This window comes from Ambystoma mexicanum, chromosome 9, assembly GCF_040938575.1.
Source record: "Ambystoma mexicanum isolate Mex_15411 chromosome 9, UKY_AmexF1_1, whole genome shotgun sequence".
NCBI lineage: Eukaryota > Metazoa > Chordata > Amphibia > Caudata > Ambystomatidae > Ambystoma > Ambystoma mexicanum.
In genome coordinates this window covers 960,632,178-960,646,476 of record NC_090931.1, presented here as the reverse complement: position 1 = coordinate 960,646,476, position 14,299 = coordinate 960,632,178, and the positions used below count along the sequence as shown (strand labels likewise).

At 45.1% G+C, this 14,299-nt stretch overlaps 1 protein-coding gene across 2 annotated transcripts in view; it reads right to left on the bottom strand.

The window, feature by feature from the left end:
- Positions 1–769: 769 nt before the first annotated feature.
- The window catches only part of SSB (small RNA binding exonuclease protection factor La), a 56,043-nt gene continuing 42,513 nt past the window's right edge, over positions 770–14,299 (bottom strand). For both annotated transcript variants that reach the window (XM_069616172.1, XM_069616173.1), the window contains exons 10-12: positions 6,040–6,229; positions 1,535–1,666; positions 770–1,243 (exon numbers count right to left, since the gene is read on the bottom strand). In XM_069616172.1, the coding sequence (XP_069472273.1) occupies positions 1,077–1,243; positions 1,535–1,666; positions 6,040–6,229 (489 nt within the window). In that variant the 3' untranslated portion in view covers positions 770–1,076. The remainder of the gene's footprint in view (positions 1,244–1,534; positions 1,667–6,039; positions 6,230–14,299) is intronic.

The window sequence follows — 14,299 nt, the reverse complement described above, 5'->3', positions numbered from 1 at the left end:
CCAAGCAAATATTTGCTTCCTTGTGATCAGGATGGAGACAGTAGACGTTACTCCATCCGCAGCTGGAGCAGACCTTGAGAGAACCACTGTCCTTCTCCTCCAACATGATCCAGTGTGCGGTGTAGCCCCGATGGTCTTCTGGAATCTTCGATGAAAACTAGAGGGGTGACAAAAGACGCCGACAAACTGATCCCCGTTTGCCGTTCAAAATAACAGAAGAGCACATGGGCTCCATTTGACAAAATCTGCACATGAACGAAAATAAACTCGAAAACTTAGATAAGCATCCGGAGCAAAACATGGGGATTCCCAACAATTAACATGCAGTAAAAATATGAAGATGGCTGCCAGAGGAAGGGCTTCGGGAGAGGGCCGTCATTGGCTGGGGGCAGTACGTCCCAGAGCTCAGTGATGGGTTAATAGGAGAAAGACAGTTTGTAAGTGAAACTTCTTTTACTGAAGATTCCCGGCCTGACAGGGGAATATTCATGAGCCAGACCATGAATCCATGCCAGACCCCATGCTGGAGAAGGGATATATGTAGTTGGATGATAAATGGGGGCAGAGCATGTGCTTTTTGAACAGAATGCACATTGGTAAAATATAATGTTATGCATAGGTCTGTAGCCAAACCATGTGCCAAGTCAAACGAATACAGAATTTGATAGTCATCCCTGTATGATCAAGTGAATGCATACATTGCTAGCTACACATTTCCAGGCTTTCGGGAGCGTTGTACAATTGCTAATTACACAAGCAAACATGTAACTTCAGTGCCATTCATTCTCTTTATTTTGTTTGAACTATAAACAACATTTTGCATGATTCTGGTTGTGCTTTCTGGTCACAGGTAGCCTAAAACAAAGTTAGTATAAACTAAATGGAATATTAAAATAAAGTCCAGGTTGGTGAGGCAGGATGGTTACAACCAGAACTAACAAATCAATTCCTTATTTGCAGGTGGATATTAACGTGGACTTCATGAGATGTTTTTCAAATGACCTTCAATGGAATGGTATTAAAAGTGTTTTAAAATGGAACATTTAAAAAAAAAACAGTCCAAGAAATTACATATGCTACTGATCGCCAGAACCATTCTCATTTTTTGCTTGTTTTGAAGCAGGTTCTTCAGAAGCATTACTCTCTTCCAGTGTTCTCTTTTTGGGACTTTGAAGTGTTTTCTCGTTTTTGTCAGCCGATACAGATTGCGTTGTGTCCATCTCTTTCGTTGGAGTAACTTTACCTTTAAATTGAAAGAAATTCCAATTAAGAACCACATCTAACAAGTGAAACTTGAGTAAATACATTTTTACAAAGCTTTACAATTGCCAAAAATACTGTTTAATGGAATGCTAGCCTCAGGGACAGGACAGAACCCAATCAAATTATATAGTTTACAAAATATTAAATCAGTCCAGAAGACCCCCAGGCATAGACAAGTATAGCCTCTGCCATTGTTGTGTGCAATTAACAGAAGGAATACATGCCACCAATTTGTATTTTTCCCTGTTGAAAATAAAGCTTGCATAGTCACCTTTTTTAGCACTGCCATTTTCTTCTTCGTCACTGTCAAATTTGGTTTTCTTCCCTTCAAATTGCACTTTCCTTTTGTTGGGAGAAACTTGGGCTCCTTTACCGCCTCTTCCTTTTCCTTTAAATTTCCGACCTGCAAGTAGTAAAAGGTAGTATCACAATTGAATATTACATTTTTACCTGTGAAAAGTTACATACAGCATATTAGAAATGCTTGCTTTTATCATTTTGAGTCTAGTCTCAATCTTACTTTGTGGTTTAAAATGTTATATCTGCGGTTTGTTACTTTCAGTGGTCACAAGAACAATGATTTTCCAGCAATAAGAGACCGATCAGACAGTGCACCCAATTATCTATGATGCTTAATAAATCTACTTCTGGAACTAAATCCCCCAACACCAGTCCAAAGGGATATCTTGAAAGCTTAGCTTAAACTTCACTTGCAGAAAGAGGGCCCTAACTTCGCTCACTCCCCATCCTACCTGACCCAATCATTACCTCAGTGCCACGCAATGCGATTCTGTATATTTTTACAGTACTCCTTTGATTAAAGTACCTGTCCCCTACGTTAATGTTACCTTTGTAAATTACACGTTGTTTGTACAAAGTGTTGGTTTTGTCCCTTGTCTGTCTCAGGCACCCTACAGGGGAATGCTGCCATCTGTAAGTGTATTATTTAAGTCATTTCTTAACAGAATGGACACCCACTGTTCTTCATGCTAGTTTGTGTTTCTCTGACCATACTGAAAGTCATATCAAATGTTTCAAATCGCTGGAGCACAAGACTGAATTAATTCAATGCCAAGCTCAACTCCAAAAAGATCACCAGGGCAGTTCACTGAAAACCTCTGCTTAACTAACGATATGCAGTAAAAAAGCCACACATGCTTGCTGCACAGGAAAGATCACCTGCCAGTCAGCACCCCATCCTACCCCACTAGTAAAACTGTTCAGTGGATAATTTACAAACCTAAACCCAGGCACAGCTACTACAACAGACGACCAGTGGGGAAGGAAAAACATAGCTTCTGCTTTGCAACCACAAAATCATCCAAGGAAAATAAAACCACATCTGGAGCAGTTGCTGCAAATCCAACCTACCCAAGGTTCTCAATGGGTGGCAGATCAACTCGTGCACATGCCATATTGTAACAAGGGCCAACTGTTTACCATGCATAGCTCTTGACTTGTGGTAGAAACAGATTTAAAAAAAAAAAAACAGCCCCTCGGAGGCTACACCATTATGGTGAAAAAGGAGACACTACAGGCCTTGCACATTTTCTTTTATTAGTTATTTACTTCACCTATGTAAATGTACTTGTTATTGCAACTCAGAAAATATTCTGTTGTAGGAATAAAAAGTTTAAACCACACCACAATGCAAAGATTAGGGCATTACTTTTCGGAGGCCTTAAGGCTTTAGCGATACATCCCCCAACTAGGTATGAGTTCTTCAAAGTCAGAATGAAGATAAAGCAGGTAAGGCACAATAGAAGAAAAAGGCACAGTTCCAAAGGATTCTGCAATTACAAGTAAGATGCTTTTGGGGGTTAAAAAGGTTTCAGGGACCCTGGGAAAGGCTCCCGATGGGCGCACAGGTTTTAAGCCTGAACTAAAGGCAAACACTGGAATCTGCACTCCAGCAGCAAAGGAGCAACAGAATGACTTGAGGTATGTATTACCACGAGTACCAGAGGAGTTGGATTCTTCACGGTGCTGCAGCGGTGGACCCAGTCTCCTGTTAATCAGTAGTGGTGAGGAGTGACTCGGAAGGGATGCCGCAGCAGCCGTCAAGAGAACTCAGCAGGCAGTTTTGGCACCTTGTCACAGACTTCAATGGGGGCCAGTTCTTATCCAAACGATTTACCTCGCTAGCTTAGTCCTGCACTCTGGGGAGGGGGAAATTAGGGGGCAGCAGGGGGGTAATTCATGAGTTCATTCTCGGGAAGACTATGCACTGCAGAATGGTCGCTGGTCCCAGGCTATTGCCAGTTGCAGCCCAGGAAGGTAGCAGCACGTTATGTGATGACTCAGAATGTTGTAGGACTGATTATCCCCACCAATCCAAGGGAGGAAGTGGTTGCGAAATCGGGGTCAAGATAGCAGAGGTCACTTCAGCAGACTTCACCGGTTGCTGAAAGGTTCTGCAGGCATCTCTGGTCATGGTCTTCGGTTCTTCTGTTCCAGTGGTCTTTTGCCTCGGGAAGGATTCTCGCCTTTTATCCACAAATCCAGCCTATCAGCACTCATGCATCATTCAAACTGTGGCTGCTGTCCGTTTCAGAATCCAACCCTCATTTCCTGTCTTCACTCAGCCTTGGCGGGCTTCGCAAAAGATTGCAGCCAGCCAAAGACAAAAGTCAAACCAGGACCTGAATGGTGAGAAAAAGGGGCCCACCCTTGTGGGTCCATGATGACCCTTCTGTGCACTACTGCAGCCGTGAAGACATCCAGGGTAGGGAAAAAAAAAAAATGCACCAAAAAAAGTCAATAGAACATGTCCACTGCCACCAACCATTTAGGTACGCTCGCCACTAACAAATGTTACAGGAGCAGCGAGAAAGGGGATGCAAGGTAACCCCCCAGCACTCCACCTAGGGTGGTGTGTGCGTTGATCTCAACACCAAGGATAAAAACGATCCCTCCAAACTTGAAACCAGTAGTTCAAGGAAAATAAAAGGCTCCCAGCAACACTGTACAAAAGCTGCAAAGGTTTAGCAGATGCCTTGCAAAGTATGGAGGAAAACATGACTCAGTGCTCCCATGTCAGAGCAAAAGAATAAATGAGTATGGGGTGGTGGGTCTAGGAGAACAGACAAAAATATCCAGAATTCCAGCAAAAAGGCTTAGGCTGGGCTGCCCCTATGGGATCCCCGGTTAATTTCTCTTTCATGTACTTGGGTGAACTACAGTTCAAGTATTAAAGAGGGAATTTCATCCACCTTTCCATTTCACATAGTGACCCAGCACACCCCCCTTATGTGGAGTGCTGGGGGGGATATAATGTATCCCCTTTTACATACTTGGTAACATTGTTACAATTGCAAGCATCCTTGATTAACTGGTGGCACTGCAACTACTTTTAGGACTGCCTTCATTACTTGCAGGCTGTTTCAGCAACAGTAATGCATGGAATGGCCACCATTTTGCTAAATTGGTGGGCTCCTCGTTTTGCCATTTGTGCGCTTGCTGTTTCTGGGGACTTCCCCTGCCATTCTAGGCGGGAACAACCTCAGTGGCTGTCCCCACCGAGGCTCCAGTGCATCTGGAAAGTCACGCAGTGAGGGAGGAGTCCACAACTCAGCAGCCCTTGTTCACCCTGCCCGATTCCCAGTGGGGCGCTGGCTGTCCTGATCGGACAGTCAGCTCTCCCCTTGCTGTAAAATGCAGGGGGGAGGGGGGAGCATGCAGAAGTTGTGCTGTAGTTCTGGAGAGCCTGCTGCGCAACCAGAGACTGCTGTAACCCTTCTTGCCAAGTGACCTGGGCACCCAAAAAATTACGATCCTACCCCAAGAACACATGCATTTTGAGCCATCCCACGTCGTGCTGCAAGATTGCGGGGGGTGGTGGGGGTGCAATACCCCAACACCCTGGGACCTTGGGCCATCGTGCAGTGCATAGTGTTCCGAATCAAGCTGAAACTTTTAGGACAGTTTTTCTGCAGTCCAACTAAGGGCCTAGTCAAACCATTCAACTAAGGCAGTATAAGACTCCACTCTTCGTACAAGACTGCCACCTGAGTACAGGGTAGCATAGACAGAGCAGCCAAGCCGATCTTAGGAGGGAGAGGGCTGTAGGAAACTACACAACCTGTAGTACACAAGGATTCAATAGGTTTATTATAAACACAAGTAGGCCAAGTTAGTGTGTTGGGGTAAGTACTGGTAATGAGTCAAACACATTATAGAAACAATGCTTGAATGTACACAGACCAAAGCATAAACATTCTTCAGACCACCCAACGTTAATTCTAGGAAGTTAGACCTTAACCATACACATTTAGTATAAGACACCTATTCATGTGGAGTAAAATCACAAGTTACTTTTAGATTACTTTACAGTAAGTCAAAGGTAGTAGACGTCAGTTATGCAGCGACACTCAGCAAAGAAACCACCAACCCTGTTAACAGGATACTTTTCTGAATCGTGGCACAGATTCAATGAACAGGAGAAACCTATAACTATTATTCAGGGTAACAGTTTTTTTTTTTTAGGTGAGTAACACATTCAAAGCAATAGTATTATGTTCGGATCAGTTTCCCCATGAGAATGAGCAAAAACAGTCAAGTCAGGAGGTAAAAGCAAACAAAGGCCTCCCCCCAGACCCCACTGCAAAGAGGTCTATGGAAGGAAAACAGCACAAGTACATTGTATTCTGTGTGTGCTATATAAACTGCTCCTTAAACCACTGTCCCGGAAAGGAATACAGGCCATGGTTCTAAAAGACTGCCAGGAGAACATAACAGTGCTGGACTTTACTGAATGGCACAGAAACATGTACATACCGCCTTTGTTTCGATATTTGTTAAATGATTCTTGCTGGTTCTCCACAATTTTCTTCAAGGCTTCCTTCTCTACATCACCTTCCAGTAGTTCCCATTTTACATCCTTGTCGCGCAGCTTCAAGTCCCCATTGTGTGCTGCTTTTGCTTTTTCTAGGGCTTCCAATGCCTTTTCTTTAAATAGAATGATTCCCTGTAACAAGAACGTTGATGTAGTGTAATCATGTCAAATTTAAAAAATAAAAATGAATGCAAAAAACCTCATTGCAGACAAAACAAATGAACTTGCTATATGTATTTATAGCAAGGACATACTTTGTTTTATCAGTCTAATTTAGCAGCGTAGAAACTTTGTGTAGCACCTCTAAGTGTGTTAGTGCAACATTCGTTATTGCCAATTCCCATTGCTAGCCAAATTCGTCCTAGAATGGTTACCGATTTGCAAGCCATAATCAGCTATATTTTATTGGCTTCTTAGCCAATATTTTAACACAATCCTGCCATGCTATAGGAGAGAGCTAACATTAACTTGGATGGATATGTGATGCAATAAGAGTACTACACAAGTCGGTAGAGTGACCGAGCAGCCAGGCTTCTGTCAAGAGGGGTCGATGTGAGCTGTAGGGTTAGAGGTTCGCAGTTACGGGTATTCAAATAACACTACCACTCAAGGTTTCTGTATTAAACAATGATTTATTAATTTAGCAGTCAGTTGAATACATACACTTTCTTCAGAAGGGAGCAAAATATGCAACACTTAAATATACAAAAATACACTCAGTTTCAATAAATCACTAGATCCCCTTTTGGGATGGCAGACAGCCACTTCCTACACCCTCAGGTGACTTAAGTAACTAGGATAATGTGGACATTGATATATCACTGGTACGTTTTGAGTTTGGTGTCAAAAGGAAAAGTTTAAAGGAGAAAATAATGGTTAACCAGTTTCTCAAATTAGTAAGTACTTTTGAACCCCCAATGCAATGTAGATTATACAAGTAAAGAATGTATGACTTTTTTGTAGGGACAGATTAAAACACAAAGTCAGAGGTTAGAAGAGTCAGAGAGCCAGGACAGCCAATGTCACTTGAGCAGTTTAGGGGAGCTGAAGTTCTTGAAGGTAAGTAAAATGTTTTGCACAATGTTAAGAGTTTTTGTAGCAAAAGAAATCACTGTTGGGCCACAAGCTGGAAGGCTTGTGAAATGGAGAGCTGCAAGCAAATCCACAAAGCGCAATAAGGCAGGTCTCAACTGAGAGCAAGCGAACTACAGAGCAAGAGTTAAGTACCCCTTAGTTCACATTACCTTTGGTCTGAAGAAATTTGTTCCAGATTGCTTCTGTTCCTGTTGTAGTATGGCAGATCCTGTTCCTGGGCCTCAGTCGTGGGGCCAAGAGGGAGGAAGCCTGGGACTCATGCACTACGGTTCGAAGGTTGGCAGCAATGGACAAAGTTCAGATCAGCAGCACTTCACGGTTTCAGCTTCACGTGAATAGCACCACCACGGTTCTTGGACACAGTTTGGACTTTCCTTGCTTCTGGGGTCAAGTAGTCTGTGGCTCAGGCTTGGTCAGCCCTGCTTTATGGAGTCCGGAGGATCTTCCTTGAGCTCTGGTCCGGCTTCAAGACAGAGGCACTAGATGCTGGCGTTCCTCTCCCTGGTAATCATTTCCTGCAGCAGCAATGGAAGTACAGCCAGCTCCGAGAGGATTTCCAGATGAGTTAAGTCTTGGGGTTTATTGGTCCCACCAACCCAAGGGGAGAAGCCGTCCTTTGTAGGGCTTCTCTAGTCGAGTCGAATTCAGAGCTTCAGCACTGCAGCAGGCCTTCACTGGGCAAACCAACGGTCCAGGAGTTGCAGCAAGCATCTCTTCCAAGTTCTTCTTTGGATTCCTTCTTCCAGTGGTCGATTGCCTTCCAGGCAAAAGACCTTGCCTTTTATACAAGTTTCTCCCATTAATTCGTAGCCTAGCCGTCACTCACAGCATGGTGGCTGTCCTCCAAGGAGAGCCAGCCATCCAATCACCGTTGGGTGCATTCCTATAACCAAGGAGACTAAGCACAGGGAGTTCGGGAACCTCACTCGCTTCCTGCCTTGCCAGGCACGCTGGTGCCAGAGGCGGGCTTCAGCAGTGAACCCCACCAAAGACAAAATGAACAAAGGGACCAAACCTGGTTTGGCGCAGAGTAAATCTCAAGAAGGACCTTTACAACACGAAATGGCGAAAAAAGAAGCTCAGGCTCATTTGGACAAAATGGGCACTCATGGGTTCAAAACTGCAGCTGAGGGTTCAGCCTGCGGTAAACTCAAAATGGTAGGAAAAAGTAAACCACTGCCACAAGCAATTGTAGAAAGGTTAACAAAAATGGTACTTGAGTAAGTAAACAAAAGGGGATACCAAGTAACCCCTCCAGCACTCATGTGCTGGTCTACAAAGTTACAAAAAGTTAAGTCAATTCCACTTTACTGCTCTTGGAAACAGTAGTTAATCCAAGAGCAGGTATTTAAACCTTTGGGAAATCTAAGACTTCACTGTGCCACTGCACTGAAGGTGCAGTGTGTCAGAATGTAAAACGATTATGCCTATGGAGTTTGTCAAACTCCAGTTCAAATCAAAGAAAATCACTCTCTGCAGGATAACAAAAATAGTACAACAAAAAGAGCTGGGGATCTCTAAGGTAGAAGGGAATTAGTACATTTCTGAGAATTCTCCCCAACAGGGCCTTCAGGGATGGGCCATAGGGTGTGCTTAGAGGTCATCCAGGTGAAGCAATGTATATTTATTATTATTAATATTTTTCTTCCCTGTATAGACCCTACCGAAATTTAAAAACATTACTTCAAAATCTGCCACATAAAGAGTGCCAGCTCATATCTGGTATTCTCCCAAGTGGTTCTCTTACAAATGGTACTATTCCGCTTGTTTTTCCTCCGAGCGTTGGTATAGAGCCCTTAGTAACAGGTCTACCGGTTTCAGTGGTTTTGCCAATGTACCACTTTCTACAGGGCTTCAGCGCCCTGGTGGGTGCCGTTTAAATAAAAAAAACGCTCACTCCAACTGTTCACTGCACCTGTGCATGGGGACCAAACGGGGAGGAAAGAGTAGTTCTCATTGTCCTTTGTGTTATTAATTGTATATATTCCCCCTAGTAATCACTCCTTACCCTAGTTGTTACTGCCATGCCAAACATAAGTGGGACGCCTCTTCTGATTAAGTGGGTACATGATTCCGCACGTGTCTACAGGGATATGACCTGCATTACTTACTGTAATAGCATTTGATGATTGTATCTGCTTAGATTCACATGCTGTGCATATAGTCCGCTAGTGATAATCGCAGAGTAGTGCATCTTTCTTTTGAGGATCGAAAGGGGACGTCGATATGGGCGTGCCTGCAACACGATCCCTAAAGTGACTTGCAGTGTACCCAAAAAAGCTCACGCGTTGAGGTACCTCCGATTGTGTTTTTTCTGCCAGAAGGGAGCCTTAAGACTATTGTGAGGGAGTACAAAGAGGTGTAAGATGTCAATGTTCCTTCAACTCCAAGAGGGGAGCAAGGGTGGGCACATGCAAATCCAAGCAGATACAATCATCAGAAATGCTATTACGGTAAGTAATGCAGGTCTTCTGAGGCTTGTTAATCTGCTTAGAATCACATGCTGTGCATAGACTAGCGAGCAGTACCCAGAGATTGTGGTGGGATGTGTGAAGGAACAGTAGCAAAGACATGTCTTAGCACCGCTTGTCCCACCCGAGTCTCAGACCTAGAGTGTGCATCCAGGCAGTAGTATTGTGTAAAGGGGAGTACAGAACTTCAGGTTGCCACTTTACAAATGGCCAAGAGGAACATTTGAAATCAATCCTATGGAACCTGCAGTCCCCAGAGGAGTGTGTGCAAGGGTTGAAGGGCAGATCTCCCTTAGTAAGAGTGTAGTACACTGTGTGATGCAGTTTACAATCCACTTAAAAATAGCTTATTTTGAGACGGGGGTGCCGTTCTCTACCAGCAGCCACTGACCGAAAAACTGGTTGGTCTTCCTTTGTGGTTTAGTTTTCTCCAGATAATATATCACAGCTCTCCTCACAGGTGTGTGGAGGCTTTTTTCTGCCAGGTTAGTGAGGTTCTGGAAGGTGTGTAGTTCCATTTATTGGTTCACTTGGGATGTTGAAATAAGAGGTTGTGTCAAGCAGAGACACATTTCCCGGACTTATCCAGAGACCATTCCTCTTGGAGCGGTTCTGCAGGTACCTGGAGGCGTAATTTGGGCATTGCGTGTTCAGAGTTGCGAACAAGGCCATCCCTGGGAAGTCCCAGTCTGCAAAGACGTTGAAAACAAGGTCTTCGTTTAACTGCTATTCGAACTCTACGGGTAGTGGGAAGTCTCTGCTGAGCACATCCGCCAGAATCCCCTAGAACTTGTTGCGACAGGAGGAACATCTTGTGTTTGAGAGCCCACTTCCAAATGTTGGGACAGTTTGGTTAACCCTGGAGAGAGAGAGAGAGTGCCCCCTTGTTTGTTCAGGTAATACATGGCCGTGGTACTGTAACTATGACTGTCTTCCCATAGAGTTCTGTCTGGAATGCCTTCAGGGCTTTGAATGCAGTACCAACATGTTTTATGTTGTTGCTTGCACCGCATGGGGACTACACACCATGCGCCATCTGGTGAAGGATGTGGAGCAACGCGCCCCACCCCCCCCCCCGCCCCCGCCCCCTTGTCTTGAGTCTGTGGTGAGAGTGGCTTCTACTGCGGGGGTGGTAAAGGCTTTCCCTTGCAAGAGGTTCGCCCTCGACCACTACAGCAAAAATTGAACGAGGGTTGCTGAGATAACCACTAGATCGTCCCATTATCCGCTGGCCTGACAGCACCGGCTCGAGAGCCACTCTTGCATGAGTTGCAGATGCACATGAGACTAGATAAATGCAGGAGGCCCATCATCCCCAACAGTCGCATGGCCTGCCAAAGACAAAGCGAACAAAGGGACCAAACCTGGTTTGGCACGCAGTGTAAATCTCAAGAAGGGCCTTTCCACAAAGAAATGGCGAAAAAAGAAGACTGGGCCACAAAAGGGCACCCATGGGTGCTTCACCGTGGCTGCAAACGCAGCCCGTGGTAAAATCCCATAATGGTATTAAAAAGTAAACTACTGCCACCAGCCACTCAGGGACAAAAGGCCAACATAAATGTTACATGAGAAGCTAGACAAAGGGGAATACAAGTAACCCCTCCAACACCCTATTGTAAGATAGGGTGTGCGACAAATTTAAGCTCACTTTACTGCTCTGGGAAACCCAGAGAAGGTATTTAAACCTTTGGGAAATCTGAAAGACTTCCGTGTCACTGCACTGAAGGTGCTGTGTGACAATGTAAAAGATTATGCCTAGGGAGTTTGTCAGACTCCACAACCAAAAGAAACATAGTACAAAATCACATTAACACACAAGTGGGGAAAAGGGTCTCACACTCGCCAGGTTAAAAAAATAAAGTCCTCAAAATCCAGCAAAATGGCTGGGGATCTCTAAGGTAGAGGGGAATTACCACATATCCAGTGTTGCCATGTAATCCCCCTGCATTAAGAGGGATTACTTCCTGCAATGTTGTCATTCTGAACTTGTGGCTTGACAAACTGGCTGGGCGCAAGTCTAACAGGCCACATGGTGAGGTCCTTTTTTGGGATACAAGGAAGTACACTGAATAAATACCCTTGTTTACCTGATGAACGGGCAACTTCAATGCCGCCCTTTTCTTCAAGGCGTTGCACCTCCTCCAGCAGACTCTGCAGGTGAGCTGGCGATAGGTGTCTGTCTTGGCGGATGGCATGCATCGAGGTGGCTGGTGGCACTCGAGACAATAACCATGGGCGACTGTCTTGAGCACCCACTGGTCTGAGGGGACGCCCTCCCATGCGTGAAGAAAAGATGTTAAACGTTCCCCGACTGGGGAAGCATGTGAGGGGACCTGGACTGGCGAGTCACAGGCGCGAAGGCCAGCGACCCTCTTGGAGTGAAATTTCTGCCCCAGTCTCTATGTTGTCACCTCTGCTGGTATTGGTTGGTGCCAGCAGTGCCTTGTGCAGAGGACCATGATTTACCTCCTGTGCCATACTGGTTGTATGGAGAAAGACTGGCCCTGAAAGGAACGGCAAGCGTTTACTCTGTTGCTGGCAAGGCCTAGCAGTGATCAGATTTAGAGACTCAGTCTCATGCTCTTTCTTCGCAGTTTCAAAGGCATCATCCACAGCCTTTCCAAACAAATTCGTCTCCTCCACTGATTTGTTTATTAAGGCGGCCTGCGTCTCCGGCCTAGAGTTCCTTTTGAGAAGGGTGCCTTGGGCCAGAGTCCGTCCCGCCATTTCTGCTGCATCCAGTGTATTCTTCAGAATGTTGTGAGTCACCCGCTTCCCTTCCAAGACAAATCGTCAGCAGGCGCGATCGTACCGGTTCAGGGACCTCTTGGAGGCCTTCCAGAAGCAGGTTCCGATCCATAAGTGCTTTAGTACTGATAGTTTGCAACACTTGCAGGATTGCTCGTTGTGATCGCGAGGGAGACACTTGTTACACTTGCAGTGTTAGTCTTTCCACAGGAACTTGCCGTTACAGGATGGGCAAAACTTAAAGGGAGTCCTCTCCATAGTAGAGGTAATGTGCAGCAGCCAGACCAGAATAGGGAAAGTGAAAAAGGAAATGCATTCTCAAAGAATAAAACCCCGGGGCCACACTCTCCCTACACTATATGCCTGTCCGAGGTCACGCGGTCAACAGTCAACTGAAGCACCAGTTGCCTAAGGGGTCCACGAACAGCCATCGAGATGCAAGTTGAAGATCTAGACGACCACCAGTCGTGGGACAAAGGCATTATGAAATAGCAATATAACTGAGCGCTGCATAAGGCGACCAACTAGTTAGGGGGAAAAAAAAAATCTGAAGGACCTTGACGCGTGAGGGATTTTGGATACACTACACGTCACGGCTAGTGTTACAGTCACGCCCGTGTCGACGTTCCCTTTTGATCCTCGAAAGATGCAATACTCTGCGATTACCACTAGTTGTCGGACTATATGCAGAGCATGTGATTCTAAGCAGATTAACAAGCATCAGAAACAAATTACATCTCGTAGGTATATGGAAAGCGAGGAATGGTTTTGTATTCATCATTTCCATTTAAAAAGATGGCAATGCATAACATGAAACTCTTTGTGTCAAATGACTAGTTTGTCACAAAATGGTGCGTCCTTGGACTCAGGAGGGGAGTCCAAAGATTCCCTCTCCCACGGTGTACCCCAGGGCTCCTTCTCCTTAGCTTGCTCTATAAACAGTAGATCCAAATTAAATCCTGGACCTCAGTGTGCCCTGGGGTACACCGTGGGAGGGGGAAATCTTCAACCCCTCCTGAGTCCAAGGGTGCACCACAAAACCATCCCTCGTTTTGCATATACCTACGAGATACAAAGAGGCATCCCACTTATGTTTGGCATGACTGGGGTAAGGAGTGATTAATTGTGTATTTTCCCCCTATTTGAGTAAAGTACAAATGAGAACCTTTCCTCCCCTCCCCATGCACAGTTGGAGCGAGACTCTCTCTGTCAGCACCCACAGGGTTGTTGAGGCCCTGAAGAAAGTGGTACATTGGCAAAACCAATGAAACCGGTAGACCTGTTACTATGGGCTTTATACCAACATTTGAGGAAAAACAAGTGGAATAGTACCATGTGTAAGTGAACCACTTAAGAGTATACCAGATCTGAGCTGGCACTCTGCACAGCTTTAATGGAGGATTTCAAAGTACTGTCTATACAGGGAATAATAAATATACATTGATTCACCTGGATGACCTCAAAGCACACCCTATGGTCCATCGCTGAAGGCTCAGATAGATGTGAATTTTATAGCATTGGGATTTGATTAAATATTTAATTACCTGATTGAATTAGGGCAAGCCTATTCTCATCTGTCCCCTAACCCTAGATAAGCAGCACACCTGGATAGGTCAGACATAGGACATTCACCAAGGCTGCACAAGCAATATGGGATAGAATGGCCGGTTTGGCGGGGAGGGCCCTCAATCCCTCGGGCAGCATCCATTTATTCTTTTGTAGAGGATTCCTTTTCCTCGCATAGATCTTTGGCTTGTTTCCAAGGTCTTGTTAGGTGGGTTACTAGTGCAAGCATGCTACCCAAATCATATTCTGATCACTCTCCGGTCTTGGTCACCCTTCACCTCAGTGAGTTCTGCCAATCCCAGGCACTAAGATGTTTTTGAAG